This window comes from Pelmatolapia mariae, linkage group LG6 (genome assembly GCF_036321145.2).
Source record: "Pelmatolapia mariae isolate MD_Pm_ZW linkage group LG6, Pm_UMD_F_2, whole genome shotgun sequence".
NCBI classification, from domain to species: Eukaryota; Metazoa; Chordata; class Actinopteri; order Cichliformes; family Cichlidae; genus Pelmatolapia; species Pelmatolapia mariae.
The window spans coordinates 15,942,392-15,958,265 of NC_086232.1; the positions used below are offsets into that span (position 1 = coordinate 15,942,392).

The 15,874-nt window shown below is 43.3% G+C and overlaps 1 protein-coding gene across 2 annotated transcripts; it reads left to right on the forward strand.

Annotated features, from left to right (window-relative positions):
- Positions 1–1,472: 1,472 nt before the first annotated feature.
- On the forward strand, positions 1,473–15,667 carry LOC134629050 (E3 ubiquitin-protein ligase RBBP6-like). 2 transcript variants are annotated; one of them, XM_063475955.1, is made up of 20 exons: positions 1,473–2,664; positions 3,126–3,225; positions 3,371–3,410; positions 5,852–5,893; positions 6,016–6,104; positions 6,213–6,309; positions 6,466–6,602; positions 6,722–6,894; positions 6,993–7,096; positions 7,190–7,584; positions 7,671–7,734; positions 7,871–7,928; positions 8,023–8,104; positions 8,190–8,516; positions 8,683–8,778; positions 8,917–10,537; positions 10,629–11,290; positions 11,408–11,478; positions 11,594–11,681; positions 12,307–15,667. In XM_063475955.1, exons 1-20 carry the CDS (start codon positions 2,499–2,501, stop codon positions 13,283–13,285), a joined length of 5,391 nt encoding a protein of 1,796 aa, XP_063332025.1. In that variant the 5' UTR covers positions 1,473–2,498; the 3' UTR covers positions 13,286–15,667. The 2 variants fall into 2 exon arrangements, with proteins under 2 accessions (XP_063332025.1, XP_063332024.1); XM_063475954.1 differs by having other exon boundaries at positions 6,460–6,602; positions 12,307–15,666.
- The last annotated feature ends 207 nt before the right edge of the window (positions 15,668–15,874 follow it).

The following is a 15,874-nucleotide window of genomic DNA, read 5'->3' on the forward strand; positions in this document are numbered from 1 at the left end:
CAATCTGTAAAACCAAAGGAGTGCACTAAAAGTCACTAAAATGTTTGGCATATCAAAAGAACTAATGAGCCAACTTTTTTTCTTTTTTCTGCTACCTCAGAGTTTTGATTGTCTGTATGGAGGCCCACATCGAGGCCCAATTCCTATCTGACCCCCACCTATTCCATGATGGCTTTTCTCTGAGGAGGTGCACTCGAGGCTCTTAATTAAAGAATGGGTTATAAATAGAGCAGCAAGCTTTGTGAAGTCGCTGCTTTTCTCTCATTGAAATGGGAACTTCCAGTCACTACTATATTAAGACCACGACTTGCTGTGAGGTATGTGTAATATGTTTCAGTTTCTTTCAGACTTTACAACAACATCCCAAAAATGCCACAACTTGCCTTTCCTCTTTAACACTAGCATTTGTAGCCGGACGTCATTGGTTATTTATGAAGACCTGAAGCACAAAAACATCTCTACTGTGTTTTACAGGAAATGGGATGAATCAGCAAAATAAAGGTACTGCTTAAAGTCATCAGGATCTGATATTTTTCCACCACTGAAGAAACAAAACAAATACAATGAATAAATTAAAAAAAATTCCTAGGCAAAGGTAAATCTAAATTAAAAGGTTATTTTTGCAAAATGTCAAGCTAGGTATCTTAAAATTAGAGGTACAAAATTTAAAAAAAAAATCTCTGAAACATCTCCTTGCTGCATAGAATATATTGTACAAAACAATACTTTACAGTTTTATACAATAAAGACAAAAACAACTGATTCTCGAGAGGATGGATGGTAAATAGGATCACACATTTGTGCTGAAAGTGAGTTTCAAGTCCATATTACATTATTTAATATTATTTCTAACAAATTAATTGTACAGTGTAAGGATGTAACTTCTTTTAGTGACTGAAACAGGTTTCTATAGACATATGAAATGGTTATTTTGTTTTAAATGACATTAACAATTAATTGAAATACATGTAATATAACCACAATGTATATTAATTATCAATAAACCTTTAGTGCACTAATGTATAATTGCCATCAACTAACAATCAGTTAAAGTTACAATTTAAAACACAAAATCCATCCATCTACAAATACCAGTTGCCCAGCATCCAGCCATCTTTATTGTCCCGTCTTCCTCCCCTCACTCCTAACTCAGGTGGCTGATTCGGCCAGAGGTTTCTTCCTGTTAAATGGACTTTTTCCTTTCCACTGTCGCCAAGTGCTTGCTCATAGGGGGTAGTGTGATTGTTGTTGTTTTGGGGTTTTATATATTATTTTTGGTGTCTTTCTTTATCTTAAAATATAAAGTGTCTTGAGGCGACAGGCTCTTGTGATATAGCGCAATATTACGAAAATTAAATGATCAGTGCACAGATATTGTGGGGTTTCACTCAGTTAACTTTTTCGAGCACTAAAAGCTGAGGGTGGCAGTAAAATGCAACGACACAGCTGCCACTTTTCGCTGCCTCAAAGAAGAAGCAGACACTGGCGACATCCGGTTCCGTCCAGCGCCATTTTGATGAAACAGCGAGGAGACGATCGTCTGGGATCAGCGACATGGATTTAAGGGATTTACGCTGAAGAATCATCCGGATTCAAAACTTCATTTTCTGTGGTGGGACATAACCGTGGAGTGAAGAGGAACCTTTTCGTCCTGACGGCAGACGGTGGATTTTTGCCCCAAAGTATAGCTGTGACACCATTGTCAGCGATAGCAGCGTTAGCCGTTAGCTTTTGTTAGGCCTGCTTTCATGTTGTGTTGAGTTGCGTTAGCTAATCTCGAGGTGTCGCATGTTAGCCTTGACATTAGCTTAACATTTACACGGAACATTTCGATTTAAGATTAACCTTTTCGGAGGGGTCTAAACAGTAGTGTGACTCCTGTGGACTGGCCGTGGATCATTTCACGCAGTTTTGTGGACTTTTTGTGGAGCTCGGTGGTGTTTTGTTTCGATAAATTACAAACTGTACCGAAAAGGCAAAACACTACCGCGAGGACTGAGGAAGCCCCAGGCCCGCTGCTAGCTGCAGTGCGGCGGACCGGGTTTTCCAGCAAGGACAATTCACGACGGACTTAACCTCATTTACCCATGTAACATATTCACACTGTGCTGCATGGACTCTCTTGGATTTGGTGGCACCTTATTGTATTTTCTTGGACTTTAAAGAACTGAAGAGGCACACGGCGCCGCTCCATGGCGCTTTGGCCTCACTACTCGATTATTTTTCATTTCCAGTAATAATGACTGTGTCGTCATCTGCGAGCTCAACCTTTCCCCCATATTAGTCCTTTCTTTGTCCAGTGTTTCAGCGAATATACAGAAGGTTTACCCATTAAAGTCACCAGATTTAGCCTCCTGTGTTCAGTGTTGACGCTTTCATTTTGCTATATCAGGCCTGTGTTTTTTTTCTTTGTTCTTAACTTGATAAGTGCTTAGACTTGTTTAAAAAAAAAAAAAAAAAAAAAAGAGAGAGAGAGAAAAAAAAATCCAAACAAAAAAATGTCGTGTGTTCACTATAAGTTTTCTTCCAAACTGGACTATAATACAGTCACTTTCGATGGGCTGCATATCACTCTCAGCGAGCTTAAAAGGCAGATTATGGCCCGGGAACGGCTCAAGGCCACAGACTGCGACCTGCAGATCACCAATGCGCAGACTCGAGAAGGTACGCCATGAGCTGACTCTTTACATTATGGGAGAGAAGCATAATCAGATATTTTGGGAAGGGGCAGCGCATGATCTCTGCGTATAGGGCTTTTGCTGGGAAAACACAAATAGGGCTAGAATATGTACAAATCCATTGGGATCTACAACATGCCTGTAATAATTTCTTTAAAACAATTTGATATTCTAGGATTTACTTGATCTGTCGCAAGCAGTTTCATGTACAGCATGTACACTCCTAAATTAATATAATGAACCTCCAATCTAATATTTGAGAATGAGCTTTTAGATGTCTATTTTTAAAAAGGCTTTGTCTGTATTTAGTGCTGCTTCTAACTATCACAGCTATTCAGCCTTAGTTGAAGCCCTGGGATCGTATAAGCTGTAAATACTGGGAATTTTCTGTATTTCATAAATATTTTGTGTACTCATTGGATTTCTGTTCTGTGTGATGTTTCACAGAATACACAGACGATGAAGCCCACATCCCAAAACACTCGTCTGTGATCGTCCGCCGCACCCCGATTGGTGGAGTAAAACCTGCTGGCAGGACGTTCATTGTGTATGTATTACATAAAATCTAACGTTGCAGCCTGAGTCATGATTACAGTATAGTCACCAGCGGATTTTAAATGATAGAGAAGTCTCTAGGTTATGTTTGTTCCTTTTGTGTCAGTAGCTTACTACTTTTTTTCCGTTTTCCGCAGAGATCGTTCTGACACAGCTGTGGTGGGACCTCCTAGACCCGTATGTAAAACAAAACCCAAAAACAACACACTCTCCTTCCTCACCCCTCTGTCTCTCTCTCGCCCCCTTCTTTCTGGCTTTAGTCACCTTTCTCAAGAACATCCTGTCAACAATGATCGAGTTGTATCTTCTGTTCACTGTGTGTTGGCTACATTTGTGTTGAGCTCTCGACCTCTATGTGTTATTTGATGTCTTTTTTTGAGGAGGGTTTCCTGGAGTCACTAAGGTTAAATTAGTTTGTTGTTTCTCTCTAAAAACCCGGGTTGTCTGCCTTTTTTATTTTGAAATGAACAAATTAAAAGTACACTGTGTGAATGAGATGAGGCCGCTAAGAGAAACAACAGACTAGCCACCATGTTTTTGTAATGCTCTGAACTGAAACTGTTGATAATTAACATGGCAAGCAATTTAAACTGTTAATGACTGTATTTCATAATGAAATGGTTATGTAGCCTGATTTATGCCAGGCAAATGTTTTGAAGGGGTTTGTAAAAGGAAGTATGGTATTTTTGTATTCATAATACTTTGTCATTTATTTTCTGTGAAAATATTTTCTGTGGTTTATAAACCCAAAGAAGGAAAGTGTGATTAATTTATATTAACTTATCTTACATAATGAGTGGAATAGATTTGCCACTGACTCTTATTTATTTTATGAGCTTAACCTGCTAAACATACATTCTCAGATATTTTGTTAAGTCAAAACTTCTGTCATTTATTTTGTCTTGTACAATTTCATCATGAAGATGTTCTGTTCTGCACTGAATATGGACTGCACATAACCCTTAAACTTTGAAGGCTCGCATTTACATTGCTGTGCTGAGATACACTGAATCTAGCCAGATTCCTCAGTGCCTCTTGTGCAAGGAAACCAGTTCAAAGTGTGTTTTTGTTTTTTTGTTTTTGTTTGTTTTTTACAAAACTGTGGTTTTTTGGGGGGGGATCATTACGAAGCTAGACCACAAAGTGCTAAGACACGGTATCAGTAAATATCCTTCCATGGTTGCTGCAGTGCAAAGTATGCTGGTGTAGTGTGTCCTGTAAGCTGTAAGCTGCAGACCCTGTCAATAAAGTTGTTGAGTGGTTCAGTGTCAGAACCGCTTGCACCAGATCCCTGTGTGTTCCCTCCACAGCTTTCTGCAATACCCAGTGTTTCCTCTGAGCCTGCTTATCATGATGGATATCCCACCCTGCTGGCTTTTTTTGTTTACTAACATTTAGCCTTTATTACTTAAAAAAAGAAGAAGAGAGAGATCAAATTTTTTATGTGGGTGTAAAATGTGACCCTTTGTCCACTCTTGACAGAACCATCCCTCCTCCGCTTTCTGTCGTGACGTTGGTGGTGTTGTAGGGCTGTTAAAGGGAACAGGTTAAGAGAATAAGTGACAACAGCGGTTCCTTCATTTTCCTTCCACCAGGCACTTTTTATTTCACCCTCCCCCTAAAAAGAAAGATCTCTACACTTGTGTCTTATCAGCTCTACATACTTGACAGCTTCCTGTGTCTGCATTTTTTTTTAATAGGTTGGCTCTGCTCCTTGCTAGCTCATTAGTTTACAGAAAGCATTCTTGAACTTTTTGATGAGTTTTAAACATTTGTGACAACTTCGTTTGACAAGCTGGTGCAAAAACTTAAATCGCTGTGCCCTAGTGAGGGGAAACTGCATACTTAAATGTCAAGTATTCCTTTGAGAAAATTGCCCTCTGCTACCCACTGCAGAAGAAGCTTTGGATATAGGATTTAGAGGGATGTGTTGGTAGTATTTGCTGATAAGCCCCAAATACTTAAGGAGGCGTGATGTGTTTAAGCAGAAGCTCGTGGACATTACCATAGTTAAAGGCTCGGAAGACTTGCATATGCTAAAGAACAGCAAAAGTAGATGTTTTTATAATTTTCTAACTCGTCATGAGTTCTTAAACATGCGACTAAAACGCACAATCTCATTTTTTGTTGATGCTGTAATACTTTTGTAGCTTTGCGAAAGCAGTAGATAATACATTCAGTATGGAGTTTGCATCACATCGCTGTGTGTTTTTTGGGTATTTGTATTTTACCCTATTCCCCCCCAAAGATCTCATCCATGTAAAAAGCTCTGAAAAGACACAAGCTTAGAAGAGGCTTTCAGAGTATTAGTTTTTTTTTTTTTCTTCTAGATTTGCTGAATACTTAGAGGAGTCGGAGTTAAAACGGCATGCACCACTTGTAATCCACGTGTTGATTCTTTTATTTCTTTTGTTAATTGCTACTCTTTCATTACCTTCCATTATGTCAGGCACTTTGAACGCTACACAGAGGTGCTAATTTTGTTTGAAGAAACAAACGGAGGCTCTCAGGGATTGGTCACAGATGTGGTGGGGAACTGTCGGGGCTCTTGTCTTCCAGTGTGTCTAAAATCTATTATGTTAATACCTTTTAATATATGTGCTCTGATTCTCCTGCAGACGGACTCTTCTCCTTCGTTGTCGTTCGCCCAACTTGCAAAGGTACTGTTTCTGTCTATGCTTGCTGTAACGCCAGAAAAGCTAAAAAGATGGGTTGTTTTTGTTTTTTCTTGAGGGGTTGACATTGTTCTGATTCTTATTTCTCTTCTAAATCAACGTTTTAGACTGCTAACCTGGTTGACGCAAATGCATCCGAGGAGGACAAGATTAAAGCCATGATGACTCAGTCGAATCATGAATATGATCCAATACAGTTAGTATACAATCGCCACACTCGAGCATCTGATTAAAGTCAAAATGAAGCATGTAATGTGTATTTCAATTTATTGTCTAGCTGTAACTCTGTAACCTGTGCCTCCAGTTACTCCAAGAAGGCAGTCGGACCTCCACCTGCTCACTACACCTGCTTTCGTTGTGGAAAGGCCGGTCACTACATTCGGCAGTGCCCCATGCTAATGGTAATTAACAGTATTGTTTGATCTTTGTCTGTGTTGCTATATTTTACAACATTGTTGTGTAACTTCTAAAAAAGTAACCGTCATGTTTTGGTTGATGTTAATTTTTGTTGTTGTTTTGGGTTTTCTTTTTTTGCCTTTTTACATTTTGAGGTTCAGGATAAAAGCGTGGAGGGTCCCAAGCCAGTACGAATTAGTAAGGGAATACCACAGAGCTTCATGGTGAAAGCAGAGCCAGGTGCCAAGGGAGCCATGTTAACCAGCACAGGAGAATACGCCATACCTGCTATAGATGCGTACGTGCCAATCACTGACGTACACCTACACATGCCGTTTCATATACACTTTATAGCACATTAAGTTATGTCTTAGTTGGTAATTATCCATATTGCTGGTGCATTTGTTTTGTTAACAGGGAAGCATACGCACAGGGAAAGAAGGAGCGCCCTCCATTTGTTCCACATGAACAATCGTCATCTGAGGATGACAACGATCCAATCCCTGACGAGCTCCTGTGTCCGATCTGCAATGACCTGATGACAGATGCCGTAGTCATACCTTGCTGTGGAAACAGCTACTGCGATGACTGTGAGTTCTCAAAATGTAGACGATAAAAAAAGATTTTAAGTGATTTTTTTTTTGTGTGTGTGTGAGCTTTTGTCTAAGTAAGATCCATCTGTTTTCAGGTATTAGGACTGCCCTGTTGGACTCAGAGGAGCACATCTGCTTCACGTGCAAACAGTCAGATGTGTCACCTGATAATCTCATTGCCAACAAGTTTCTTCGACAGGTAGTGCTTTCAAACCTTTGCAGTCTGATGTGGTATTAGCTTAATTCGACTGTTTTTGTAAGTGTTGGATTATGTGTTTGCCTTCTTATGTAGGCTGTAAACAACTTTAAGAATGAGACAGGATACACCAAACACGGGCGCAAGCAGGCCCAACACACAGCTCCACCTCCACCGCGGCCACAGCTGGTCAGGCCTCTGCACTCGAGACAGCAGGACCCGCTGCTGGCCAATGTCACTCAACCACCTCCTACAAGTGTACCAACCACCACGGCCCCTCAAACACAGGCCCCACCTACTGCACCTGCTCCTTCTGTTCCTTCTCCTGCACCACCTGCTGCGTCTACTCCACCCCCTGCTTCTCCTTCCCCTGCTGCTGCTTCTATTGTCGAGGAAAAAGAAGCTTCGCCAGTCCCTGCACCAGCTGTTGATCGCCGTTCTCCTATGCACTCGACCAACTCCACCAACCAGGGTGAACCACCCCCACCAGGGTAAGTTTACACTGAGATATTCCATGAAAAATTCAGTTCAAAGAAGCCTTTCTTGCCAGACACTAATGCCTCCATTTGTGTTTCAGGGAGACGCGTCCAGAACCTAAAGGGACAACTGATTCATCAGGACCCTCAGAAAGTGGCTCACAGGTGGGTCCTTCCTGAATAGTGACTTGTTTGCGAGGTTATGTTAATTAGAGCACCAAAACAGGTTTTTCATGATGTTAACCTTTTCTTTCTCTCTCTCTTTTTTTTTTTTTTTTGTAAACCCTAATTTCTCCCACAGAGCTACAGTTTACCAGTGATTGGCCAACTGCCACCTACAAGACCATCTCATCAGTCAGGTCAGAAGATCAGTTTATTCATTTAAGCAGATCTGATGAGCTTAAAGGGAAGACATTTGGCAACTAACAGCCTGCCTGCTCTCTGCTCTTTTAGGTCACCATTCACGGACAAACCACTCTCACAGAGTAGGAGCAGTAGCAGCACCAGCAGCAGCAGGCGGAGGTGGCAGACACTGGTAAAGCTTGCTTATGCACTATGAACTGTGAAGTGTTTGTGATGTAACATCAGTTCTGTAAAGTCTTTTGCGTACATCTTTACAGGTACCGAAGTAGAGGAGAGCACCCCTCCAGTCGCCTGCAGACAGCTCCACCTCCTGTACCTAGTCCTCAGGTGTACCCATCTCCAGCCCTGTATCCACCTCCACCTCAGGCCTACCCTCCTCCATACAGCGCTGGTCCTGGCCTTATTCCTCCTCCTGCTATGAGTTACCAGCCCCAGCCTGTTTATCCCCCTGGACCAACAGTTCTCAACCCCCCCTGGGTTCCCCCTGGTACCCAGCCCCCTCTAGTCCCTCTTCCACCCACCCTCCCACAGCCACCTCTCTGTAAGGAAGACTTCTACAGGCCAAGGCATCACAGACAGGACAAGTGAGTGGGTTCTTTTTGTTTTAGGGGTCTAACGACAGACTGTGGTGGCACATGTTAAAACCATGACATAACTCAGGATTGCAGTTCTGAACAGTTATTTTATTTTGGAGTTTCACCACTAGAGACGACTTGAAATGTTTCTGAGTGTTTAATTTTGTTTACATAGGGTTACCTCCAAGTTGGATGAGTTCACTAAAGACTTCCACAAAGAGCTTATGAAATATCGAAATGCACCAAAGAGAAGAAAGCGATCTTACTCCAGGTATTTATTACATAACAAAACTTGTGTATGCACAAAGCTTTTAAAGGCATTTGTTGCATTTTTGCGTAATCCTTCTTTCAACCCTTCATTCACTCTGTTCATTCCTCCTTTTTCCTGCCCGACTCTTTCTTCTTCCAGGTCCAGGTCATACAGTCGATCTCCATTTAGCCGCTCTCCTTACTCGCGCTCTCGGTCCAGATCGAGATCTAGATCCAGATCGAGATCCAGGTCTTACTCTTATTCACCGAGCCGATCCCGCTCTCGTTCACGATCCCATGGCCGGTCCTATCCTCGCTCGCCTTATTCCAGACGTAACGGACGAAGTTATGGACGCTCACGGTCAAGGTCCCGATCTCGTTCGAGGTCTTATGGGTACCGTCGCTCTGGCTCACCACGATCTCCTCCCTCCTACCGGGGAGGAGGCTGGGAGGGGCCAGAAGGGCCTTACAGGTCTAGGTCACGATCTCGCTCTCCTGGGGCATACCGGAGCCGCAGCCCTGGCGGACGAAAGCTACCTCCACGCGAGCTACCACCATATGAACTGAAGGGTCCGAGTCCCGCAGGCCCCGAGCGCTTTGAAAGGGAAAGGCGCCAGTGGGAAAAGGAGTATGTAGACTGGTACAACAAATACTACAAAGAATACGATAGCCAACACCCTTCACTGCATCACAGAGGTCATGGCAGCAGAGACAGAGAGAGGGACAGATTGTCCCCTTTATCCAGAGATTACTCTCCCCAGGGGAGAGGGAGAAGAGGGAGAGAGGAGAGAGCTGGTCCACCTCACCATCCCCCATCCTCTTCCTCGTCAGGGACCAAGTCCAGCACTAAAGTCCTGAAAACAAAGAAGATAAAAAAGAAGAAAGCTGGAGAAGAACCAGAGGCGTCGCAACAGCCGGTGGACAGAGGCGATGCCACTCCAGTCAGAGACGAACCCATGGACGATGTACCGTCACACACAAAAACACCTCCCATCTCTTCAAGGCCTGCAGTTAACACTGCATCATCTAAAGCCCCGCCCTCTAAGAGCACTGCTTCATCTGTTAAATCTTCAACCAAGTCTGCATCAAAAACTCCGTCTGAAAAAACGAAGAAGGACAAAGTTCAGAAAGTAAAGCCTAAAGCAAAGACGGAGGCGGTCAAGGTAAAGCCGGACAAAATGAAGAAAAAGACCGGAGAAGGAGTTTTGGCAAAAAAGAAAGACCCCTCATCATCTTCCTCTTCCTCCTCAGCTGTTAAACCTTTAAAGAGTGTTAAAGCCAAACCAGAAGACACCCACAACTTGACTACCTCTAAAAAAGAAAAGGGTAAGAGCTCCGTTTTGAGGCCTTCACTTGTGAAGACCCCTCCACTGTCCTCCCATAACCAACCTCTGCCTCATCCCCCGCTTCATGACGGCCCCCGATCCAGCCATGACATGCGGGGAAGAAAAAATCTTCCACAGGGCGGTGGTCTCCTTCCTCACCCCCATCAACACGGTCTCCCACTCCTCCCCCGACCTTCATCCCCAGTGGACAACCGGAGGAGGATGGGAGAGGAGGGTCGCTCTTTACTTGGACCTCCTCCCGGAAAGCTGAGGAGAATAGATGGCCTAGGAGGTGGAGGGGATGTCATGTCCCACTCGCATTTGCCTCATCAGCCCCCACTCCACAGACTCCCACCTTCCTCTGACAGGCCTGGTATCCTTCCGCATCCAGGGAGCCGTGAGCTTGGCCGGGGTGAAACGGATCGAGCAGCCATCAGACCTCTAATGGACCTTCAGGTAGGTCCTCAGAAACTTTTGTTAAACGTATTTTTCCTACTGATTTCCCCTAATTTAACTCTGTTTGAACATTTTGTTTTTGCATCTGCAGGTTAAGCCAGTAAGAATAATCAAGTTGAACAGAGATATGGGGAGAAGAGGCAGCACTGAGGCAGCAGCCTCGGAAGAAACTTCGTCTGGTCACGAAAAGAACGCCTCCATCTCAGAGCGATCAGCTGGCACAAGCATTTCTGAAGCAGACCGGCACAGTAGTGCAGCAGAAGTAGCTAGAAGAAAAGAGCGCTCTGCATCTGCGGAGAGGGGAGTCTCCAGAGAGAGACCTGGCAGTGGCGGAGAGGGGCAGCACATCTCAGACAGAGAGCAGGACAGAAGCTCTGGAGTGGACAGAGAGCGAGAGAGGTCTGGTTCAGACAGAGAACGAGAGAGGTCTTGTTCAGACAGAGAGCGAGAGAGGTCTGGTTTAGACAGAGACAGAGGTCAGGGGTCTGACAGAGACAAGGACAGAGTCTCGGGGTCAGGCTCGCAAAAGGTGGCGGTTGCATCGGAGAGAGACACGGAGGGTGAGAGGGCGTCGAAGGCAGAACGAAAAAACTCAGGAGGCGCGAGCGGGGGAGGCAGATCTGTCAGTCTGGATAAAATGACGATCGGAGAGAAGTCTGCCATCACGAGGAGACAGGCAGATCATCAGGAGAAACCAAGAGCATCCTCTAAGGAGAAGGGCGAGGGCTCAGAAAGAGCCTCTAAACCTGACAGGTCACTACATTTGCTTTTCTGCTTTTCCTTATCCATGACTGAAAGATGGGATGATACAGTTGTTCTGTCTGTAAACACAGTTGTTAATAGTTGTAATTATATTCTCAAATTACCCAGGAGTGCGTCCAAGGACAGAACAGAGAGGAGCGTTCCCTCTGGAGAGAAACCAGCTGCTGCTCGCAGAGAAGGTAATTTGAAGCACGAGTCGAGTGTATGGCAGGAAATGATAACTTTGATTTTGTGTCTTGCTATCTAATTACACATTCATTGAACCTTTCCTCTTTCCTCCCACCTCCGTGGAAGCGGTCAAAGACGGTCAGGAGGCTGCTGTGAAGAGCAAACCCAGGATCAGCCGAAAGGCTCTGACAGGCCACGTTACAAGCTCCACTAAGTGAGTGCCTTTTCTTTTTTTTTCTCCTTATACAGCCTTTAATTTTCACTTCAAAATGTTATGTAGTTTATTTACTTCATGTTCCACTCTTCATTTTATGCATCTGATATTTGGATCTTGCTTTAAGTTGTGTTTCCATTAGGATGGCACGAGAATTTAAATCGTTTCTATCTGTTTCTGTCAGCGCTTCATTAGCAATAGAAGAGGAGTTTGAAAAACGTAATCAGTCTAAAGCTGTTTATTTGGGATGGGTAGGAAAACTCATTATTTTTAGTGTTGCCAAAGCAAAATAATGAGTTCAGTGGCACAATGAAACTAACATTGAATTAAATGACTTGTGTAGTTGTGTAATTTTTGTTTTTGTTCTTTGTAAAAATACATTAGACACAAAGTATCTTAGGATTTGGGTCTAATTATTGATAGTTATTCAAATTTTTTTTTTTAAATTTTGTGGACATAAAAATAAATTTGTTAAGGTGAAGCAACTATAAACTGTTGTTGCAGCTCAAGTTTGATAGAAAAGTGTTTCCCAAAGAATATGGTACTATTGTCTAAACTGTGGTGTCGTATCTGCTCGTATTGAAATGTTTAAGCTTTTCTAAAAACTTGTTTTTCCTCACAAAAGGTCGTCTCATGAAACAAAGCAGGACTCGGAGAAAGACCAGAAGAGTTTGCCTTCGAAACCTGCAGAACAGCCTCCACCGAGCCCCGTAAAAACCCGTGCACGCAGCCCGAGCTTGAGCCCGGTACTCAGCCCGGCCAGGGAGGAACCGCTCATTCAGCCTCCTCCCCGCTCCAAGTGGGAGAGGGAAGATGACGAAGAAGGCCAGGAAAATGAGCTTAGTGTAACCAAGGAGCCCTCCCCGGTGCTGCAGAGGCCTCGAGGTAGAGAGCTGCAGCAGGAAGCACCTAAGCCTATTAGGACTGAAACCCGGGATGCTACAAGAGAAGAGAGGAAAGGAGCAGTGAAGGAGGAGAAGAAGGGAAGAGCCACAAGGGAAGAGGGTAAGGGTGGTAGGACGGGCCAGACAAACTTGGAAAAATCAACCAAAATAAAAATCGTGAGGGAAGAGGGGAGAGGAGTGAGAGAAGAAGGAAGAGCTGCTGCAAGAGAAGAGGAGCGGCGAGGTGGAGGAAGAGAGGAAGGGCGAGTAGCTCCAGGGAAGGAGGAGAGAGCAGCAGAAGTCAGAGGTGGAGGAGGGCGAGAGGAAAGTCGGGCCCCCGAGCCCAGGAGACAGCGTTTGTGTTCCGACCTCGGCCGCGAGACGGACGAGGCAGCTTTCGTGCCCGACTACAGCGAAGGCGAAGGTTCTGAGCCTGAGAGAGGGCGAAGCGGCAGCGCCAGTCTGTCCCTCAGCCAGCGCTCCCACAGCCCCACCCCAAGTAACCACAGCGGCTCAGCCACCACCACGACGGACAAGAAGAAGAAGAAACACAAGAAAGTTAAAAGGCACAAAAAGCACAAGAAACGCAGCAGCCAGGACAAAGAGGCAGAACACAAGAAGCACAAGCACAAGAAAAAGAAACGCAAAAAGAATAAAGACAAAGATGGGGAGGAGGATGAAGAGGGCAGAGAGAAAGGCTCTGCATTAACGGAGGCGTAACTCAAAGCTGCAAGGAGATTAGGACGTAAAAATAACAGCTAACGCTGGCATCCTGCTACAAGGAAACTGATAAATGTCAGCTGTTCTGATGCTTCCTGTCTCTGCAGCTCTCCATGGTACCCTTGTTCCTGTAATGCAGAAAGACTGCTGCTGAGGTCTCTTCAATATTCAATGTGAACGTCTTTGCAGACTCTGGGCCGGGGAACAACTGGGCAGCGACGCTGTGCTGTTGTGGTCAAACTAGAGCTGCAGGACTCTGACGAGAACTGCTATGCTATGAATAACACAAACTGTGCTCAGGGATGTGATTTCTTTTTGGCAGAGGAGGAACTGCAGGTTCTCTGCCTCTGATTCATTTGTAAATATAGATTAACTCTTGCTTTATGTAATAAATTCTCCTCAGTTTGTTTTGCTCACATCCCTGTGTGCTGTTCAGGACTTAAATGTGAAACTCTTCACTGCTTTGAGGGCTGTCTTTCTGAAGAACGCTGCCAGCACATTTTAGCTCATTAACCATGAAATCGTATACGCTATTATCATTTTTTTTTTTTTCTTTTTTGGCAATTGTTGGTTCAATTGGTATGTTTTTTTTTTTCTTCTTTTTTTCTCCTTTTTTTGTGATGAATAATTTGTAAGAAATTCAAGGAAAAATTTCTGAACAGGCAAACCAAGTAAGGTTAATGTTATGCCGGTTGATTTTTCTTATTGAACGTGACATAAAATCTGATTGCTACCTGGTAAATTATGAAACTCTGGAAATTTGTGATTAATGGGCTAAAATGAGAAATTACTAATGTGGTCCTTGAAGTTGAAGCAGACTTTTATGCATTCATGTTACACTGGATTGTATAAGATGTTTATAATACTGACAGATCAGTCAGCATGTTTCTGTTCCAAAGGTTTAGTAGCTAGCACATTGTCAGTGAGCGAATGTTTGTGTGCTGTTGCGAAAGTGAAATGTGATGGAAGTTGAACAAATTGGAGGACAAGACTTCTTACAAATGAATTTTTTTTTATTAAAATGTTTTGACCTCATTAAAATCCCCAAGTTGTGTTTTTGTTTGTTTCTTGGTGTTTGAAATCTCAGTTGCTTTATGTGCTTCTAATGACTGTAGAAAACATGGATGACCTGACAGCTCCAGAAAAATGAAGCCAAAGCGTCTCTGTGGCTACCTGCTGTCTGGCTGCAGTATAGTTTCATAAGTACTGCCATGTTAGTGGATGGGACTAGAGTCAAAATAAAGGAAGTGCTCCTCAGATAAATTTGCCTAAGAATGCTTTCTGTCGTTATTCATAGTTCTTATAGCTGATTTGGGTTGAAAAAGTCATGTTTTTAATTGGGTAGCAATGCTATGATTGACAGCTGAGTAGGCCCACTCGCAGTAAGAGAAGGCGCCAACTCCAAAATTGTGATTGTTTGAAACTTGTTCAGTAAATTGTACTGACCATCACCAGGGCCCTGATGGATAGTTGCAGTTTTTTCCATTTCGCAAAGTTAAGACTGTTTCCTAAGCTAATGCAGGCTGCAGGTTGAGTGATGCGGATGCCGTACCAGTCCATCATGGTAAAGAAAAATCTGAGTGAAAAAGTGAAGCTCTTGATTTCCGGGTTGATCTACGTCCCTACCCTCACCTATGGTCACAAGATTTGGGTAGTGACTAAAAGAAGATCACAGATACAAGTGGCAGAAATGAGCTTTGTCCAAAGGGTGGCTGGCCTCTCCCTTAGGCAGGGGCTCAGAGTAGAGCTGCTACTCCTCCACATCGAAAGGAGCTACTTCAGGTGGTTCGGACATCTGATAAAGATGTCTTTGGGCGGCTCCTGGGTTAGGTGTTCTAGGCATGTCCCACTGGGGCCGTGGGGTGACCCAAGAGAGATTATATCTCTTGGCTAGGGAGAGGGAGGACTTCTCTGCTTAGGCTGCTGTCCCTAGGAGCTGTCCCCGGATTAGTGGAAGAAGATGATGGATGGATACTAGGTGGTTAGTTTTTGATATTACTCATTACACTGAACTAAATTTACTGCTTTTATATTGAAGTTTGTGTCCCAAGAGGGCACATGAGTCACACTTTGCAGCATTAGCTTTTTATATCCAACAGCCTGTGTTGTATATGTTTTTGGATAAAATCATATCACCTCTGTTATTTTGATTAGACTAAAGGTTTAAGATTGTGGGATTTTCTGTTTGTTTTTTTAAAGTGGGCTGCAGCACTCTTCCCACCAATGACTTAGTAACTTAGTTTACTTAGCATCTTTAAAGAATACCCTGCTCTGGCATTCACATACTACCAGCAACATCAGTTCATGTAGTTTCTATCTCATTATCTTGATTTATCATGTTTTCTTTGACAATGCAAACTGAGTAATTTAATTAGAAGGCTTCTAAATAATCTATTAAAACATGGCTTAATGTCTATACAGTTAATAAATTGTATGACTGGAGATTCATTTCAATAACAGTGTTTATATACAATGTTAATGATGTAATCGAATTTTAAGTTGTACCTTTTGTTTTATTGCTGTTGTCTATTCTTAAAAATAGTACAAAATAAAAAAAATAAAAAATGGATATATTGTGTTGGCATTATT